Consider the following 19,674-nt stretch of genomic DNA (forward strand, 5'->3'; position numbering starts at 1 on the left):
AATTCAATAAAATTACAATTCAGAATCTCAATTCTGTTAAAAGCATATATTCTATGTTTTCTTATCTTTTTACAGCATTACATGAATACAAATAACCTACCAACATAGGACCCTGGGCAACATAGTTGACATGGTTCACCTTTACTAGCTGTACCAACTGTTGTTGGTGACAGAAAGGTATACATCTCCATTGAGCAAAAATTTGAAGCAAGAGTGTGAAACAAACATGTGATTGTTACCTGGTCAATAATATCATCCAAAGGATTATTTGGAAGTTCCAAAGAACGAATGATCTCTAGTATTTTTGTCTTGCGCTCCAAGGCTGCATCATACCTGTATTGATTTCATAAAACAGTCAACAATTCGTTACTCTTATTTTTCTTTTTCCCCATAATTTTGCTAAATAAAATATAACGAGATTTGCAGAGAACTGAAGAAAAAAAGTATAATTATATACCTCTTCTGGAGTTCCTCTATGTAAGCCTGTCTTGCTATAAGATATTCATCTGTTTTTTCCTTGCACAAATGGCATGACCACTCTTCAGGAACTATATCACCAATTGGTGGCATTAAGCATGCTGAATGGACTAATTTACCACAACAGGAACACTTAAGCAATTTTTTCCTTTCCTGCACAGAAACATAAGTGATTACGGTATCCCCAGCATAAAAAATGAATAGCTCAAAGAAAAACTACCTCCTCAGTAGTGCAAATTTCACATATCTGAAACTCGTCATCAGAGTCCGTAGATTCAATAGCAGAGTCAGCTGCATTATCAATCCATAGGAATCTTAATAAAATGTCAGCATGCAACCAGCAAGTTTCAAATGTCTCACAAAACATCAAAATTCACACATCATATTTTTAATAAAGTTTACAATTAGAAGAACAAAATTACATTTGTTAATTGCAATATTTCCTAGAGGTTGACATACTCAATTAAGAAGAACTCAGAAAAGCAAATTCCATACACAATGCAATGGACTAAATGAGGAAAAACATGACAAGAGCAAATTGAAATCATTATACATCAATGATACTGAAATGGATAAGGATCAAAAGAGCAAAAACATAACATGGCTCAGTGGTTGGTATCCCATAAGGTGCAGGACTTCAACGATAAACAACCCCTTTCTGACACCAATCACATAAATTTAAACCCTCAATCAACTACTTCCTGCTAACAATTTGTCACAAAAACCATTCACAATCTAAATCTCAAATGATAAGTGAATAATAGAGCAATTTAAAAGTGAAATCCAACAGTACCCATTATGAAAAATGGCTCAAATGGATGATAGAACGTGTAAAAGGTGGAGGAAGATCAGAGAAAACTTAAAAGTAACTAGATTAGGAACTGGTATTAATAAGAGAAATAGTGGAACAATGACAAAGAGCAAGCTCCAATTACAAAGAACAGAAGCTCCAATTATCAAATAATCACCCCCTCCACACTACTCTGCATTCCCTTCATAAACACATCCCCTTCCATGATTCCAACACCAAAGGCCAATTTCCATCGGCCACCAATTCATTCAGTTAGAGCCATCCTTGCATAACAGACTACTCCGTTGTACTTCCCAACTCAATCCCCAATCTACCCTTACTCTACCTCTCCTTATATGGTATACCTTAGTTGGGCCCATGATTTCAAGGCCTAACAAACTAGGAAAAAAGACTATTGAAGTGGTATTTCTAAAAATCCTTTTTAAAAGAGTTTAGTGGGCTTCATTTGTTCCATGTAGCCAACTCAAGATGGTGAGATAAGGCCTTGGGAATTGGTAGTTGGAAAAAGGGCTTAACATCACATGTACCTGAAGCACAAGAGGAACAGGGGTATTTACATAACATTACCAAAGTTTGTTTCTGTTAGACTCACTTTCAGATTCTTCATCACTTTCAACATCACTAGGAGGTTGCAACTTGGCAACTTTTCTGACCCTTCCTTTAACTGAAACATCAGGATTGGCCGAGTGTCTCTTCCTTTGGAGCTCCTTTACACCATCCTCTCCTATAATATATTAAAATAAAGATCTCATAAATGAAGAGTAATAAAAATAAATGAGAAGCATCTAGCAAAACAAGGCTCAAACCTGGGAGAAGTTCGGGTTTTTCTGGTAATGGGTAATTTTCTTCCACAAACTTGAGCAGCAATTCTCGAGGTCCGGAAACAAAGTCATCAAGTTCAGAACCCTATCCAAAACAATAAACAGAAAGCATGTCACAAAGCTAAACTGAAGAAAAAATAAAGAAAAAGGTTATTTTATATGGAAATGAGAACAGAATTCAAGTACACACATATTTTGTCACAGCTTCCTCTGTCCTTGCTTCTCCAGTACTCTGAAGACCAATGACTACACACTTATCTTCGATTAATGCTTTCTTCACTAGTCTCACAGCAGCAGGGACTTTAGCAGACATACACATGTGTCCAAAGAAACGCTACAGCATTACAAAGAGCAGTAAAAAAGAAAAGAATCAATAGCATATTTATTACAAATACAAGAAACAAGGTAATAGAAATTGTATCCTTAGGCATCACTCAAATCTCATACCTGATGGCTTGCCCAGTATAATCGCCATAGTTGACTAGAATTAGGTTTCTCATTTAAGAAGGCACTGGCTGACAACAATTCTACTCGCAATTCAGCCCAAAATTCTGCTGCCTTTTTATACATGTCCTAAGAAGTTTGATATGAACAATTAGAGCATCAGATAAAAATATTGAATTCAAAGGATAAAAATGAATCTATATAAACTACAGAATGAATATACATGTTATTATATGAAAAGAATGTTGAACAATCTAGCTAGGAGATCTTGAAGACTGAGATTGTACATCTCTATTTTTTAAAATAACAACAACCACTTCTCTTACCATAATTAATGCAAAACTAAAGCGGTAAAGAATACAAAGAATTTAAAACTTAAAAAAAAATTACATTCCAATTTTGGCGTACTTATAACACCTATCATATGGGAAGCATACACACATACATGTGCGTGTATAATGTCAGTATTTGCTGATACAACTAAATAAGATTGATACAAGCAAATACAGAGTGAAAGGAAATCCACACATATGAAGAACAAACTTTATACTTTATTCCATTCCATGTCACAAAAGTCAACTAACAAACAGCCTGTTGAAACTTACTGATACAATTCCGTTTTCTTTAGCTTATGCTCTAATGATTATTATTTTCATATGCCAGCCAACATTTTACCGGTTAATCTCCTTATTTCTTCTGAAGGCAACGACTACAGCTTCAGTAAATAATACAGTGAAAATAAACAAATCAGTGAATCATACCATCATTTCATCTTCTAATGGTGCTTCAATAACTTCAAATTCGGCACCCTTGTAGCTAAGTGTCCGGCATAAATACATCCCCCTAAATGAGAAAATTGAAACATGAGAACATATCCTTCATAAGCATGTATGTTCATAAGGCTCAGAATTGGTGCTTATATGGAAAATTATAACCTTGCTTTCATGTCCATGGCAACTAGTTCTAGAGCTCCAACACCCCCTCTATCAAGAGCACCTGGATGTATATAAATTAAATTAAGTTTAACTTTAAGCATTTCGGGATGGGGAGCGAGGCAACACACCTATAAGAACCAAGTGTATATAAATAAGAAATTAAACAGTAGGTAAATATAAGTTATCTCCATCTATCTATCTCTCACTACCCTCTCTCTCTCTCATATATATATATATATATATATATATATTAGAGAGAGAGAATTAATGAAATTAAATGAGAAACATAGGACAACAGGATACCACATTCACACATATACATATATATTGGGAGGGAGGGAGAGAATTAATGAAATTAAATGAGAAACATGACAAAAGATCTATGTTCAGAATCAAAATCTGTATATTCACCTTCTTGAAATAATTTGCTAAGCATTATACTTTTCCTATGATACTGAATCTCAGAATACCACATTCACACATATACATATATATTGGGGGGGAGAGAGAGAATTAATGAAATTAAATGAGAAACATGAGAAAAGATCTATGTTCAGAATCAAAATCTGTATATTCACCTTCTTGAAATAATTTGCTAAGCATTATACTTTTCCTATGATACTGAATCTCAGAATAATACTAAGTGTCATCATTTTAAAATGAGAGCACTGGGCACTATCTCGCTTTGCAACAAAGATTTCAAAATAAGATGAATTATACCTTTCACAATCATCCTATTCATGTATAACCAACAAATTAAGGAAAGATGAAAAGAGTTTACTTTCCTAATTTTTCTATAAAATAAAATTGGTGGTTTTTATTATAATAGAGGTGTCCTTCAAGCGTCAACTAGTCTACAAGTGTCCTTCAAGTGTCAACTCATCTAGAGGTGTCGGCTAAGGTGTCTGAGCCGATGTAAAACAACTTTTAATTGAACACTCTGCTTGCAAGGCCTTCAAGTATTGACCCATCTAGAGGTGTTGGCTAAAGTGTCGAGCCGATATAAATCAACTTTTAATTGAACACTGCTCATAATAGAGGTGTCAGAGAAGTGTAGGTGTCTGACGACACATCTACTTGGAGAGGTGTCTGTGCTTCCTAGATAGCAGCAGCAGGTATTCAAAAGGGAAAAGGTCCAACAATGGATTATCCAAATTTTGTTTATGAATGAAAGAAATGAAAATGAGAAAAAAAAACAGCAATAATTGCATTGAGAGAGGAAAATGAAAATATCAAGTCCACACGCATGAAAAGAAGGAAAAAACAGGTGAAGAAAATTAAAGGATACTACCTAAAAATTCACGGAATTCAGAGAAAGAAGTCCCAGCTCCCCAAAGGCCAAGACGAACCATATAACCCATATTGCGAGGTTCGGATGCACCAGTTGCTGAACAATAAACAACACGCGCTTCAGGTAGTCGATCCTGTGCAATTAGATTGCAATTAATCAGAGAAACCCTATTCTTATCCAACATTTCAATGCTAAATATTGCAAAGTAAAAATTTGACTGTAGCATACATTGCTGAGGTTAGAGCAAGAGACATATATGCACACATGCACAAGAGAGGGCATTGAGAGGGGAGACATATATGCACACATGCACAAGAGAGGGCATTGAGAGGGGAGACATATATGCACACATGCACAAGAGAGGGCATTGAGAGGGGAGACATATATGCACACATGCACAAGAGAGGGCATTGAGAGGGGAGCCAAAGTCTTTTCCAAATAAGGCAACATAAAAAACATAGAAACAGAACAAGACTATCTTTCACATTATTTAACAATTAACGCCCACCTCTATAAAAATCGAAGTGTTATTTTAAACTGAACAAATAATATAGAAACTTGTGATCACTTTTCCAATAGACTGAGAATGAAAAACAAACCTGGATATCCAGCACTGCTTCTCCAGTTCGTGTTGGCTGACTACCAGATTCAGGGACCAAATTTTTTGCTTTGTGACACTGCAATGACCCCATTATACCTTAGCAACAAAAGGTAAATAACTAAAACTGATTCTAAGAAGCATTTACATCATCAAGTTACCTACTTCAAAATGAATATTGGAAATACCAATTGAAATTAGAAAATATTTCCATACCTCATCAAAAACTACAAGACCATCAAACCCTGGTCCACACCACTGCACAAGTTGTTGGAGACGAGAACGACCTTTCTCAGAAGATGCTATGAGGCTATTGTATGTCATGAAAACAACTCCTTCCCTGACCCCAATAGACTTCGAATCAAGCTTACCATAAGGCAGTTTGTTCAAAGCATGCACTGGATAAAGTTGAAAAAAGATACTAAAACTCGTAATAACATTGTTCACAATATAGATGAAAGGTTATACTTAATTTCAAAAAACTGAAATGATAGTAGATGTTTTAGTTGGATAATTTCTTGAGCAATTGTCAGTGTAACAATTAAAAGTGTCAGTGTAGGATCATAAAGGGTAAGGCTGCGTACATATACCCTCCCCAAACCCCGCTAAGTGGGAACCTCGTGCACTAGGTACCCGATTTTTTAGTGCGGGATCAGAAAGTGTGGCAGTTTCTCATTTTCAGTTTGCTGGTGAGTGATGACATCATTTTGCTTTTCAGAAAATGATAAATAAGGATAGGTTTTTTAAGACTCTGTTGTTAAGGTTTTTGAGTTATCCTCTGGATTGAAGATTAATAAGTTCAAAAAAGGTCTTGGCCTCTGAATCTTCTGGGGTGTTTTCTCATAGGGTCTGTTTGCGAGTTAAGTTTTGGAAATGAACAAAGGAATTCAAGTCAATTGTTTTCTTCTAGGTTGTTTTCTCAAAAAAGGTCTTGGCCTCTGCTCACCTAAGGTCCGATTGTGAGTTGAGTTTTGGAGGCGAAGAAAGGGAAGGCTTTAGAGCCGGGGGGGGGTACATATAAGCAAGAAAGAATAGTACAGTGTTTTCCTCTTATATCCTCACAATGAAAACCACTACCCCATTACCCTACCACTACTATATCAATGACATCATTATTTGGCGCACACCAAAGACTGAACAAGGTAAGAGCTTATCTTGCTCTCTATCCTATAATGTCCTTGTCCTGACCACCAAATGAACCCTTAGTTGAAATAAGAGTCTAGATCAAGTACTAGCATAGCCCTTTAACACAAACAGTCTAACACTACTGATATAACCAGACCCCTATAACAATAAGAATCTTAATATTCTGAGAGTTTCAATCTTGTTGAGAACGGTTGGCCATGAAACTATCCATATAAATCAAATTTCCATCATGCTTGACAAAACTATCCCATGACGTGTACTACTGGTGCATCTCCTAGAATTTTAAAAATGAAAAATATGAACAAAATAAGATTTGGAAAGATTTGACTCACTCTGCCCATAGTAAGAACAATTTTTCACCAATTATGTACTAACAGATTAATAAATATGATAAGGAAGTATGTAATACAACTTCACCCCCATAAAACAGAGTAAATACCTTCAACGCATGTTGCACCCACATCATCCAAGTCTCTTCTGGCATCAAACTTCAAGTCTGAACCAATAGAAATCCACCTGTGTAAGACCATCGCGAAAATGGATATACATCAAAACATTTAAATTCCCAGTGTATAGCCAGACAGGTTGAATTACAAACAAGCATGTAAAAATGATCAAAGAGAAGTGTGCATCCGAAGCAATAACTAGTATTTCTCTCAATTTTCAAAAGCACAAAAGCATGATTAAACATGGAGACTGTGACCTAAACTTACAATGCTTTTTTCCGTCCGTGGTGCCAGTTCTCCCAAATTAATCCAGCAATTGTTCGACCTTTGCCCACACCAGCTCCATCTCCGATAAAAAATCCGGCCCTAGCACCATTGGGGAGGTGTTGAAGGTGCCTCTGTCATGGAAACCAACATCATACACAAGAAAGCTAAGCATGATTATATATTATCAATTATGTCAATGAAGAAACCTGACAAGCATAGACCAATGTCTCAATTTGCAAGCATGACAAAGCTTTTGTAGTTTCCAAAATATCTTTAGTTTTTGGATCATAAGTAGGCTCTGGCGGCTGCACTGCAGACAAGGAAGATGTCTCCACAACAGGATCTGGGTGTGGAGGTCCGATAGAGACTTTTGGTGGTCGCTGCAAAAGGAGACATCTTAATACCACTAAAATGTGCTTGCATAACTTGAAATAAGAAATCAATTGCTAATTCAACCAAAATGAACTTCTAGCATGTAATGCTTCCAAATGAGAAGCAACTCACATAATCTGTAAACGTTTCTCCAACCAAGCCACCTTCATCTTCCTCCCGCTCTACTTCAACAGCTACCTGATTCAATTTAATGCAGAATAAAAAATATAAATTTAAGTTTAACACGGCTACTAAAATATACAAAGAACATTTTTATAAATAAACAGCCTGAGAAGAGAACCAACAAAGGCTATTAAAGTACGAGTTAGTTAGTAGTTGAGTAGTTGGAAGGAAAAACAGAAACAGTTAGCCTAAGCTAAAACTGGAACTGTTCATTAGTTAGAATAGAAAGATAACAATTACAGTTGCTCGTATTCTATCTCTCTCCCTCTCTTTCTTTATAGTCTACTTTCTACATTTTACAGGAATAAATGGGGAAAAATAAATATATCACAGAGGGGGTAGGGCATCACTTCTCTAGTGCCTGGAGGAGAAGTTTATGTTCACAAATTAATTTTCTTAGTCAAATACAAAAGCACGAATGATGATAAGTTTGAAATAGATATATAAACACATGCATATATAATTTTTTATAATTATTGATAATGTGAGGATTCTTCCAAAATGTCAAAAAAATTATTTTTTCTTTAAAAATTTATGTATTTTTACTAATTGCATTTATGTATTTTGCCATTTTGACACTACAAAAAAATCTAAATTGGGGAACTACGAAAATAGGCACATGAGGGATTTTAGAGAGCTTTAAAAACCCTTCAAAAAACTTACTCTCTCTTTCAGCCAACTCCCAAACAAGGAAGAGACTTTCCAAAGTCATTCCTTCCCTTCCATTTCCCTCTAAAACTAGACACCAAAACATAACCTTAAGATTCACACTCCAATTTTTGTAAAATAATTTTAAATGCCATTTCCCTTTTATTCTCCATACTTGTCTAAACCTTTTTCCCATTTCTTCTTATCCTTAGTTCCTTTCTTATTTTGTTGTCTTCTTTACCCCATCACACTCAAACCAGATTATTTTACACAATATGAACTCTAACCAATCAATTAGACACAAACAGAACCCGCATACTGTCTTACCAAGACTTATAATTTTTAGTAACTTAACTCATTCTTTTAAACTCACTTTCAAAATATTATTGCAAAACAAAAATCAATTCTTTTAACATCGCTTTTTCTAAAGTGAATTCTTTTAAAATCAATTCCCATAAGATCATTTTAACTAAAGTCCAAACCAAACACGCTGAGAAATTAACACTAAATGGTTTCCCCCGAAAATGACGACAAAATTCCCTGCATAAGATGGCCCAAAGAGAGATAACAAACCCGACAAAATAGTAAACCCGGCGGAGACAATCAGTACCTTAATCGCAGGAGTCGTGTTCATCTTCCTTCTTTTTCCCCTCATCCCAAAATAGCATATTCTACTTCCTCTTCATAATGGTTGTTAAGTTCATCCTATTGGGAAGTAAATCTTACATCATCTTCCCCATAGTCTCGGGAATGGTTTAAATACATGTTGGACTACTCCTTTCATTGTCAATTGGTTTTGAAATGAAACTTTAACACATCCTAATTAACAACTTAACCTCAACAACTATGAAGTATCAACCATATCATAATTCCTTTTAACCTCCTCCACTATATCAATCAGAAAGCTACACCCTACCAGATGAACTCAAGCTACTAGACACGGATATGACAGCGAGCATGGATAAGATACAACATAAACACGAAGAGGGGAAAAAGTTAGGATAATGTTTAAAATTAGTATAAGATTAACATTAAAGCAAAAATATCAAATTAGACAAGAAAAATAATGTTTAAAAAGTTAGGATGATCCATTATAAACATAATAATCTCAACTATGTCTAGTATTACCCCCAAAATCAATGTACCAAATAACATAAGTGACACAATTTTTACTCATCGCACTTGCAAAATCGGATTTAAAAAAGCAGAATTGGAGTTACAGAGAGCAACAAAATTCAAACCTCGTTGACTTCTTCAGGAGCGAAGAATTGCTTGACCTTGGAAACATCGACGGCGAGTTCAATTCCACATTGAGGACAAGAGAATCGCGCGAGTCCATGAGGTACATTAAGAATAGCTTTGCACTTAGCACAGGGAAGCTGGATCTTAGTCGGATCGATACCATGAGCCGGCACGTGCGACGACGACGAAGCAGAAGACGGATGAGGAAGAAGAGGAGGAGGAGGATGCGACGTCGTTTGAGGATGAGGAAGATTCGGTGGCGCGGTGTGGTGTTGAACCCTAGCCATGAGCTCAGGTGGAAGCATCTGCGGCATTCGGCAGGTAGGGCACGCGAATTCGGTGAGGCCGGGAGCTACGGTGAGGATCATTCGGCAGCCGGCGCAACGGACGCGGACGTTGTCGGAGGGAGGGTGGGATGAGGGAGGAGGAGGTTGAGGTTGCGGCGGCGGCGGAGGAGGAAGCGATGGCTGTTGTGACATATTTTGGTTTGGGGTGAGAGGGTTTGTTTGGCGGGCAGAGTAAGTGGATGGAGGTGGTTTTCTTTCTACTTTCCCTCTCTCTCTCTCTCTCTCTGTTTGTTTGTTGTGTTTTGTGATTGGTTAATGTCAAAGGGAAATGAGCCCAAAGTAAAGGTCATGTTTGGGAATGTGGAGTGTGGGCTTGCTTTTTTCCAAGCTAAGGAATTGGGCTAAGCACGTGACATAGTCATGCTTTGTACTACAATAAAAAACATGTTTTGAAAGTTATGATTTTGGATTAGATAAAAGTTGAGGAACATAGTCATGCTTTGTAATGTATCTACACAAGAATTGCCCTTGATTCATGTCACACACCCCTCCTACAAAGCATCAAAACTCTCCCAATAAGTTTTCTAATCATTTGCATACATTATTAGATAGTCATTTTCTTTGTAGGAGTCAGTTCATAAAAAACTAGTTACCATCATCTCCAGTTGAATTGCTTGGGATTTACTCTTCTTTATTATGGTGTCTGTCTCAGAATGATGATGTCCTGATAAAACCAATTGTTAATAGAAAGGACAAATTCTGTATCATATAAGTGATAACAGAGTTCAAAGAATTGAACTTCCAAAATCCATATGTTGGAATGACACCAAGGATTTTACATTGAAGGCTTGGTTTTGCCTTGTGGCAATTAAGATCTTCAACATGTTGCTTATTATTGTAAATATGTATATTGTTTTAGACTCTTGCCATTTTAAGTAGGGACATATAAGTAGATCATGCTGATATTTTGGTGGTGTCGTAGTTTGACTATCTTGTTGGATGATTGTATATTATGGTTAATTTATCATAAATGAGTGCAACACACTAGTAATTGTAACAAATCTCAAAGATAAATGAGTGTCATCCCAAAATTATAATAAATATTGTTATATTTTGAGACAAACATATATTAAAAAAAGCTATTGACAAATAAAAGCCTAACACAATATATGTCATGGACACTCTTATATCTAAATAGCTAGAAATCTTCATGATAAAACAAACTATAAATCTTTGTGAAGGACACAAAATCATAGTATATAAGAAAAGCTTTTTCTTACTTAATACTCATGTGCTTGGAAACAAAAATCCTACTTTAGACTTCAATGTTTTTTGTAATACTTGTTTTCATGCTGAGGCTAACATGAAAAAAACTAGTGCATTGTGCAGCACTCCAGGACAATAATGAAAATTCAGATCCTTTACATGTTTTTCCTCGGTTTTGATGTGGCTCACCCATAATTGATAAATGCAGCTTAGAACATCAGTGTTTCATCAAGACATGGGAGGGAAGTGCTCAACATCCATTGAAGGGAAACTAGATTGATTTGATCTCATCCCTTTAAGTAAACTCTTTGCCGTTTCTCTTTCCTGTAAGACAGATTTAAATCATTAGATGCTTTGTTGAGAGTTACTTGTTTCAAATTGAAAATTTAATTGAAAGTCTTAGACTCACCGGGCCAGTATAATCCAAAAGACGTGTACAATAAACCTCTGCCTCTTCAAATTTGTTCTGCAATTTGTAATATCTTGCAAGATAGAGCAAAGCCTCAACCATGCTAGGTCCTTCCCTCTCTTCAGATTCCATCCTCTCTAAATCCTTCTTGTAATAAAAGGCTGCCTCTTCAGTGCGCCCCAGCTCGGAGTGCAGCTTTGCTAGTTGGTGCAGAGCAATTGCTTCCCTATCATTACAATTTGCTGCCCTTTTGTAACACTTTATTGCCTCCTCAATCATGTGAAGCTGCTCGGTTTCATAACATTGAGCCATTGCAATCCACAACCGTGAATCACTTGGCTGCAAGAACACTGATTTTTTGAAGTAATGAAGAGCATAGAAATGCATACCCATCATCTCATAAGCTTGTCCAAGTCCATACCAGGCACGATAGTCACACGGATCTATATCTACTGCCCGGCGATATGCATCCACTGCAGCAGGAGTGTTTTTCATCTCAACAAACTCATGACCCATAAGTGTCCAAGCAGACAAATAGTTTTTGTTCAATTTAAGGGCTCTCCTAAAATACATAACCGATTTTTCATGTTGGCCCTTTAAACTGTAATAGTTCCCAATGATACAACAAGATTCAGGTGTGTATTTATCAATCGTGAATGCTCTATGGGCAAGATAACTTAGAGCAGAGAAACACTCCTTAGCATAAAGCACATTGGAGTACATATCCATGTCTTCCACTCGGTAAGGATCATTCCTCAGCAGTTCTTCGAATATTGCTTCAACTTGATCAAATTCCCTCAAACTGTACTGGGCTTTTGCGATTTGAGCCTGTATGTAATTACTATAGCCAAAGGTTCCTAGTAGATATTCATATTTTGACAAACAATCATTGTGCATCCTTAATTCTTGATAAGCGCTGGCAAGGAAGAAATCCTTCATCCAATGACTATTGAGATTGAGACTGTTCAAGGCAACAACAGTAGTGCATAAGGATCGCAGCTCAGTCCAGGCATTCCAGTTCCAAGGGTAGCTATTCACAGATTCCAAAAGAACTGTACGTGCCAGATTCTCACTACCTTTCTGTTTGAGCACAAGACCGTACAAGTACAAACCAAAAGGATCAATTGTGCCATTCTTGCGAAGTGTTGACAACTCCCTCTCCAAAGGTACTAATTCACCATTCACGGCATCACTCTTACCCAGAGGTCCCTCAAGTTCAATCATCTCTTCCTCTTTTCGTTTTTCCCCTGCCTGTACGAATCACAAAGTATGGAAAAAATATGTTATACACATGTTGTAAAATTCCAAAACATTTTCAGTTCTTTCAAATTGATATTATGTACATGAATTTAAAAGAGGATAAATGCCAAGCATGAACACACCAGTTGTTTATGTTGGGAATTCACAAACATTGACATGTAACACTGTGCAATGCATTAATTTTATCCAGCTTTCCCTTAAGAGAATAATAACAAGTGATGCAAAAGATATGGCAAACCATTTCTGTCACTATATATACTATGTATATATATATGTATATATATATATATGTATATATATTCTGTCAAAGGAACAATTCTTTAGCACAATATGAGGAGGGACTGAATAAACAGTAAAGGCATGTGTGGCAGAAAAATGATCGTGATTAGATTATTGCTTAGTTCTCAAAAGCTCTTTCAGAACTTTTTTTATGAAAAGTTTTTTGAATGTAAACTAATATAATCCATATAACGTTCAGTGACTGGAAAGTTTTATCTGAGAAAAGGGTACATGTGACAGTTTCTTAAAGAAAGACCTGAAGTTGGTCAGAAAACAGAAAGCATATTATATGAAATAGATAAGCAACAAGCTTACACTACTGGTTTTGGCATTGGATTTGATCCATATACCAGGAAACAACATTACCGCTTTTCTGCACCAAATAAAGCAAAAGATTTTTATGCTTTAATTTGCACTTTGCAGATAAACTTTTAAGGTCTCGTTCTTTTTTAACTTTTGATTTTGCCTGTCATAGAACTATTGAGTTCTTAATCATGCATAGGGTAACTGCTAAATGTTTGCCGAGATTTGTTGAGATCAATTAGAGGATTTTCCTCTATTGTATTTACTGTAATTGATCAGGATTAGGGAATCATATAGTTATGAATGTCATCATAATCTCCTAAAGTTTAGAGATTTATGCATGTACTCTTACACTCTAAATATAGAGGCTGAGTACCCAAACTACCCAAATCATTAAGAAATATGACTCATCCTTTTCAAGTATGTTTATTATAATGATACTTGATACCTGCTTTTGGAGGAGTTTATTCATGAAAGACACTGTTTGCTACTTTGGTGGAAACACATTCTTCTAATCATACAGCCAAGTTAATATTGAGCTTCAGTGTCAGTGGTCATATTACATACAAAAACTTAATTTCATGTTATTATTGAAATCAATATGTTTGTTAAATGACTTCGTAAAAACCACCAAGTTTGACACCAACCACAGGGTTCTAACTTTTATTGGCTGTGACATTAAGTGTGAGCACACCTTATCTCTAGCCAGTAATTACATAGACAAATTACTCTACAACTCCAATTATTAAATAGCACACAGTTAGGATTAGGATTTTGATTTCAGGCATGTCCTTCCCTAACTTTAAACTCTCAATAACTAATTGCAACAAATACTCAAATAGATGTAACATACTAGCATTGCAAAGAGACACGTCTTAAAGACAAAAGGAGGAAATCATCAAGAGATAACTTGTCAGTTAGTTGGTGGTTGCTCATTGTAACTCTGTATCGAAGTCAAATGAGATAAAAAGACAGCACAGATTGCCCTCTACATTATGGCGAGTGCCATATGTTCAGAGATCTTTACAACGCCACCTCCCCACTACTCAGCAAAGAAAGATAATTAATTGCACCTACTTCTCCCAACGGAATGTAATAAAGTCAGTATAATAAATACGATGGATGACCGCCAGGTTGACAGGTGCCACCAATTAATTGCAATCCATTTATAGGACAGCGGACAAACATCTTCCAATGGATATAGAGTTCATGAACTGATGAAAGTCATATGTAGAATGTCATGCTTCTATTCATCTACTATGCATAACCCTTTTGTCTCCAGTCTCCACTGAAGTTCACTAATTCTTGGAAACAGTCTCTCTATTCGCGGGGTAAGATTGCGTACATCCACCCTCCACATATCTCACTATGTTCGAGCCTCGTGCAGTGGCCGCCTTTTAAACTTTACTAATTGAATTATAATGAATCAATCATGACTTATTAGCCACATTGGCATACCCTGAGGAATAAGCAATCGATTTTTACACTGTTTTATATAAACTAAAATGCTTGAAAATCAAAACCAGATGTTGCACCACCACGCTAAAACACAAAATCTAATCTTTAGCATGGAACATAAGTACAGAACTAACCAGATACAAAGCATAACATCTCAGGAACACTGATTTCCTCCCAGTTTGATCGCGTAGCACATGCGCAGCTCTCTTGTACTCACGACAATCGAAATAAGACTTGGCCAAAAGGTAAAAATCACCATCTACAAGTTCATCCTCCTCCATAACAGGAGTGGCAACATAGGAAACACCAGCAATTGGAGTGGTCACAATCTCGTGTGTCCGGTATTTGCGGCGAATGCTGGAACTCCCACGCTGGAATCTGGTGTTGGTAGGAGTGAACTTTGCTGGGTCTTGTTCAATACCCACCAACTGTTCTGCAGCCCTGCAAGCACAATTACGTAATCAAATGATGACCCATTTACAAAAATCAAATTTTGAAGCAAAGGGGAACTTCAAAATCAAATTTTTTGAAGTTATTGATGCAATGTAAGTTATTAGGGTTTAAGTTTAGTAGTAATATACCATTTGGAAGCAGAGTAGAGGCATCGATCGGTGAGTTGACGAACCGCAATGCGAAGTTCGCTTCTGCAACTATCTTTGGAACTCATCGATTGGGTGGTGAGATTATACACTGCGAGACGCGCCCAATGGTTTTTCGAAATTGCTATCTCCGGTGGCTCAACTATGTCGCTCTCTTCTGGTGCCACTACGGTTTTTTGAATGTTGCCATTTTTTTATATATTAAAAAACGCATTTATATAATCAGATAAAATAGTTTGATTTAAATTCTGATGGAAAATGGTTTTGATTTAATAAAAAAATTAGTTTCCCAATGACGTTAGTTTAGACTAGATCCCATATTAAAAGTTCAACAATTTAATTTTTATGAGTGATATTTATGCTGGGAGAAATAATCACGTTCATAATAAGGATAAGTATAAATGGCCTAAAAAAACTTACACTTATAATAAGTACTAGCAAATAAAGTTCGTAAAGGCACGGGTCAAAACAGGTACCACAGGTTTTATAAATGGTTTTTTTAAAATACTCCCAGTATTTATAGGCAGGTATGAATATTATGGTACATGTGCGGATACCTGTTATTTATGTGAATAATATATTATATTTAATTAAAATAAAAAGTACATTATCATAACATTTACTTGCATTATGTACATCTTTTCCTTTTTACTTTGTTTATATTTTTTTACCTTGTTTACATCGCTTATTGAATTTGGTAATGAAATATCCTACAAATACCGTTATATATATATATAAAAATACATATCTCTTGCAAATAAAACTATATACTTATTCTTAAGGATAGGAACATCGAATACACACCGAGAAAACTCCAATGCTCAATAATCTTAATTACAACTTTAGCATTTTTTGTCAAATATTCAAATTAAAAGGCACAAGAATAATTAAGTTTGATATCATGCAAAACATAATAGAAGTTGAAATTAGAAATTTATTGATGTAGGAAACTAACGGATGCACATTGTATCAGCGAATAACATGCGAAAAACCCGGGTACGGTCGAATATAGGTAATGCTCTCAAATTTCAAAGTAAATGGCTATTATATGTGTCCACTCATGCTTACCTTAGTAGCACAAAAAAAATCAAAACTTTGATTTTTATGCTTCAAATACTCACTTTAACTTAAACTTTTTTAATTTTGAAATTTCATTAATTTGAACCTATAGGATTGATGTTGATATTTATACAAGGTGTAAAAATTATGATCTATATGGCATGATTCTTCCTCATCAATGAAAAATATGTAATTTAAACATTTAATTATGGTTTAAATTTCTCATTTCAAATATTATCAAAAAATTTGTCCACTTAACTTTGTGTTTCCTCAATTTTGTTTGATATTTCTTTTAATTTAATACCAAACTAGTTAGGCCATATTAAATATTCACATAAAGTAAAATGTGAAATGTTCGATTTTTATGAACAATAATTATTAGGAGAGATATTCACACACCCTAAAAAAATATTAGCTATTTACCCATAAAGTAAAATATACCATTGATTATACTAAAAACTAGTGTTATATTGATGATCATTTGGTTTCGTGACTTTTTTTTTAATTACACCAAATTTTGTTCTCAGATATTTGGTCTCATAACTTCATCCAAAGGAATGCATCATATTCAATTGGCAAAAGACAAATTTGAGTTCAAGAAATAATTTGATCAATATTTACTGTTAGGTAAAGGACAAGTCTTACCAAATCCATATTGGTTCATAATAAAATGTACTCATAATTTTGAAAATTGTTCAAACATTGTAGATTATATCAATAGCATGTATCAATGAATGAAGAATAACAATAGTGGCTTTGATTGCTTTTACAAGTATGAAATGTAATATCACTTGCAATCCAATAACTCTCTTGTATACTAAGTAATATTGCTCAATAGGTTTGTAAAACTTTGAAACAATTACTTCAAGTAACTCAGAAAAATTCTCTTTTGAATGTTTAAGAATTAAGTGCAGAAAAATAGTGAGAGAATTTTTTTGAATCGTGTGAGAGTTGTATGAAAGTTGTGTCTTGTAATTATGAGTTTCAATGCCTTTATATAGGCTTTCCAACCAGCCAAAATGCCTCTTTGAAAGGGTAGGAATTGATTGGAATGAAACCATGTCTTTTGGGTTGAAACCCATTCACTTTGAATTTGAAAATCTGATACAACAGCTCTCAGTAACCGGTTACAGCATTGAGTAATCGGTTACCCAAATGTTCTGTCCAACATTGAATTTAAAATTCACTTAGAGTAATCGATTACTCATATTAGAGTAATCGGTTACTCAAGAACGTTGAAACTTGAGTAATATGTTACCCAAAGTTCAGTAATGGATTACTCAGTTCAGTTTTTGTTGGATAACTGATTTCTCACTCATGTAACCTGATGCTCAGATTTCAATAACTAGTTACACAATATTTTGAAAAATATTTTATTTAAACTTGAAGTGTTTCAATTTTCTTTTAAAATATTTTGAGCAATACTACTACTATATATTCAAGAGTATAGGATAGAAGTACTTATTTAGACTTAGACTAAAAATATTGAATATCTTGAAGCTTGAATCTTCATTGTCTTCATAAGTATTCTTTCTTTTATTCTTTTTGGTGATGTTAGTGTCTTCATCAAAACCGTGTCAATGTCAGGAGCAGAAATCTTCTTCACAATCTCCTTTTTTTTATGATGACAAACCAATATCTTCTTAATAGTGTAGTTTTATGAGAGCAATATACTTTGTGATGTTCTTGATTTGTCTTGAGTATGCTACCCCTATATTGTATGTTCCCCCTTTCATTTGGAGTTGTGTGCCTGAAATAATTTTGACAGAAAATACAGTCTCCCAACTTTTCTATCCATTTTGACTTCATCAAAAAGTAAAAAATCCAAGAGTTTTTCAGCATAATATATATAGCATACATGCAATAGGATATAGATCTCATACATATAACAATATGGATATCAATATATAATGAAATTGGAGCAATAACATAAAAGTAAAAACATGTTCAAGCAGTAACAATGCATACAACAACAAAATACAAACAACAGAACATAATTTTTTCCGAAACCAGAAAAAATAACATTACAACCAGAAAATCCAAACGACAGATATAATCTAAGATTCAGGCTCAGAACTGTCTTCATCAACGTCCATGCTGCTTAGCTTAGAAGAGAGACGATGAAGTTCAAACTGGATTTGTTGATTCTGTGTATCAAAGGCATCCATCCAGTTAATGAGGTAGCCTCGAAGAGATATCAACTCATCCATAATCATATGATTTGAAAGCATGATAATAGATGAGGAAGATTGAGCATGAAATGCAGAAGGTTGAGGTTCAGAGGGATTAACAAGTGTAGGTTATGGTTTAGGAGCAGGAGGTCTATCTTTCTTATGCTTGTAGGTCCGGTCAAAAAGATTATATGTGAAGCCCATTTTGTGGACTACATCCACATCAATATGGCTTTCACGAGGGTTAAGCAGAACCTTAGTTTCTCCAGCAGTAGAAACATCGAAATGCTCAAGGATTTTTGTTATGAAGATTCTATATGGCAAAGGGCTTTGGGTTCCTCTTACATACCACATTTGTCTCATTATCATCAGAGTCCAATTGATTTTCAGATTAAATTTCATAGCATACATCAATTTGAGTTGTGTCACTTATTTGAGAGTGGTTTGAAAATTTTGGTAAGATGACATAGCTCAGAAAATAATAAAGCAAACGGTCTTCCAGTTTGAAAGTTTGAGATGTCCAGCAGATAAGATATCTCTATTTTTAATAGTTTCACCTAGGGGTGTTCGCGGTCCATTTGGATCGGTTTTTAGGCAAAAAATGATCTGATCCAAACATGTAATTAACATGCGGTCTGAATCGGTCTGGTCTGTTTATATTAAGATGTCCGATCCAATCTGATCCAAATATAATATGCGGTTTCGGTTCGGTTTGGATCGGTTTTTTTAATAAAATATTAAAATTGTACTTATATTAAAAACTCATAAAAATGACTAAATATTAAGCATAAAACAACAATAAAAATAGTGTTCAACAATATTAAAATGTGTACAACAATAGTATAAGTAAACAATATCATAAAGTAGTAATAAACAATAAGACAATAATCATAAAAGTATAA

At 35.0% G+C, this 19,674-nt stretch overlaps 2 protein-coding genes across 3 annotated transcripts in view; both read right to left on the reverse strand.

Moving 5' to 3' along the window:
* Nucleotides 1-10,278, reverse strand: part of LOC109339356 (protein strawberry notch) — a 28,352-nt gene extending 18,074 nt beyond the window's left edge. Inside the window, exons 1-17 of one of the 2 annotated variants that reach the window (XM_019576775.1) lie at nucleotides 9,681-10,278; nucleotides 7,741-7,806; nucleotides 7,443-7,616; nucleotides 7,237-7,367; nucleotides 6,963-7,039; nucleotides 5,594-5,775; nucleotides 5,379-5,456; nucleotides 4,780-4,912; nucleotides 3,489-3,549; nucleotides 3,315-3,396; nucleotides 2,557-2,682; nucleotides 2,300-2,443; nucleotides 2,095-2,194; nucleotides 1,881-2,012; nucleotides 698-768; nucleotides 458-630; nucleotides 240-333 (exon numbers count right to left, since the gene is read on the reverse strand). In XM_019576775.1, the coding sequence (XP_019432320.1) occupies nucleotides 240-333; nucleotides 458-630; nucleotides 698-768; nucleotides 1,881-2,012; nucleotides 2,095-2,194; nucleotides 2,300-2,443; nucleotides 2,557-2,682; nucleotides 3,315-3,396; nucleotides 3,489-3,549; nucleotides 4,780-4,912; nucleotides 5,379-5,456; nucleotides 5,594-5,775; nucleotides 6,963-7,039; nucleotides 7,237-7,367; nucleotides 7,443-7,616; nucleotides 7,741-7,806; nucleotides 9,681-10,160 (2,304 nt within the window). In that variant the 5' untranslated portion in view covers nucleotides 10,161-10,278. The remainder of the gene's footprint in view (nucleotides 1-239; nucleotides 334-457; nucleotides 631-697; nucleotides 769-1,880; nucleotides 2,013-2,094; nucleotides 2,195-2,299; nucleotides 2,444-2,556; nucleotides 2,683-3,314; nucleotides 3,397-3,488; nucleotides 3,550-4,779; nucleotides 4,913-5,378; nucleotides 5,457-5,593; nucleotides 5,776-6,962; nucleotides 7,040-7,236; nucleotides 7,368-7,442; nucleotides 7,617-7,740; nucleotides 7,807-9,680) is intronic. The other variant, XM_019576776.1, reaches the window with a different exon arrangement.
* A 950-nt stretch (nucleotides 10,279-11,228) lies between these two features.
* LOC109339357 (anaphase-promoting complex subunit 8-like) lies at nucleotides 11,229-15,699 on the reverse strand. The gene is made up of 4 exons (XM_019576778.1): nucleotides 15,525-15,699; nucleotides 15,078-15,384; nucleotides 11,644-12,894; nucleotides 11,229-11,558 (listed from the first exon to the last, which is right to left on the reverse strand). The coding sequence occupies exons 1-4, from the start codon at nucleotides 15,608-15,610 to the stop codon at nucleotides 11,463-11,465; spliced, it is 1,740 nt and encodes a 579-aa protein (XP_019432323.1). The 5' UTR covers nucleotides 15,611-15,699; the 3' UTR covers nucleotides 11,229-11,462.
* Between the last annotated feature and the right edge of the window lie 3,975 nt (nucleotides 15,700-19,674).

The sequence above is a fragment of the Lupinus angustifolius genome, unplaced genomic scaffold (genome assembly GCF_001865875.1).
Source record: "Lupinus angustifolius cultivar Tanjil unplaced genomic scaffold, LupAngTanjil_v1.0 Scaffold_74_4, whole genome shotgun sequence".
Classification (NCBI taxonomy): Eukaryota; Viridiplantae; Streptophyta; class Magnoliopsida; order Fabales; family Fabaceae; genus Lupinus; species Lupinus angustifolius.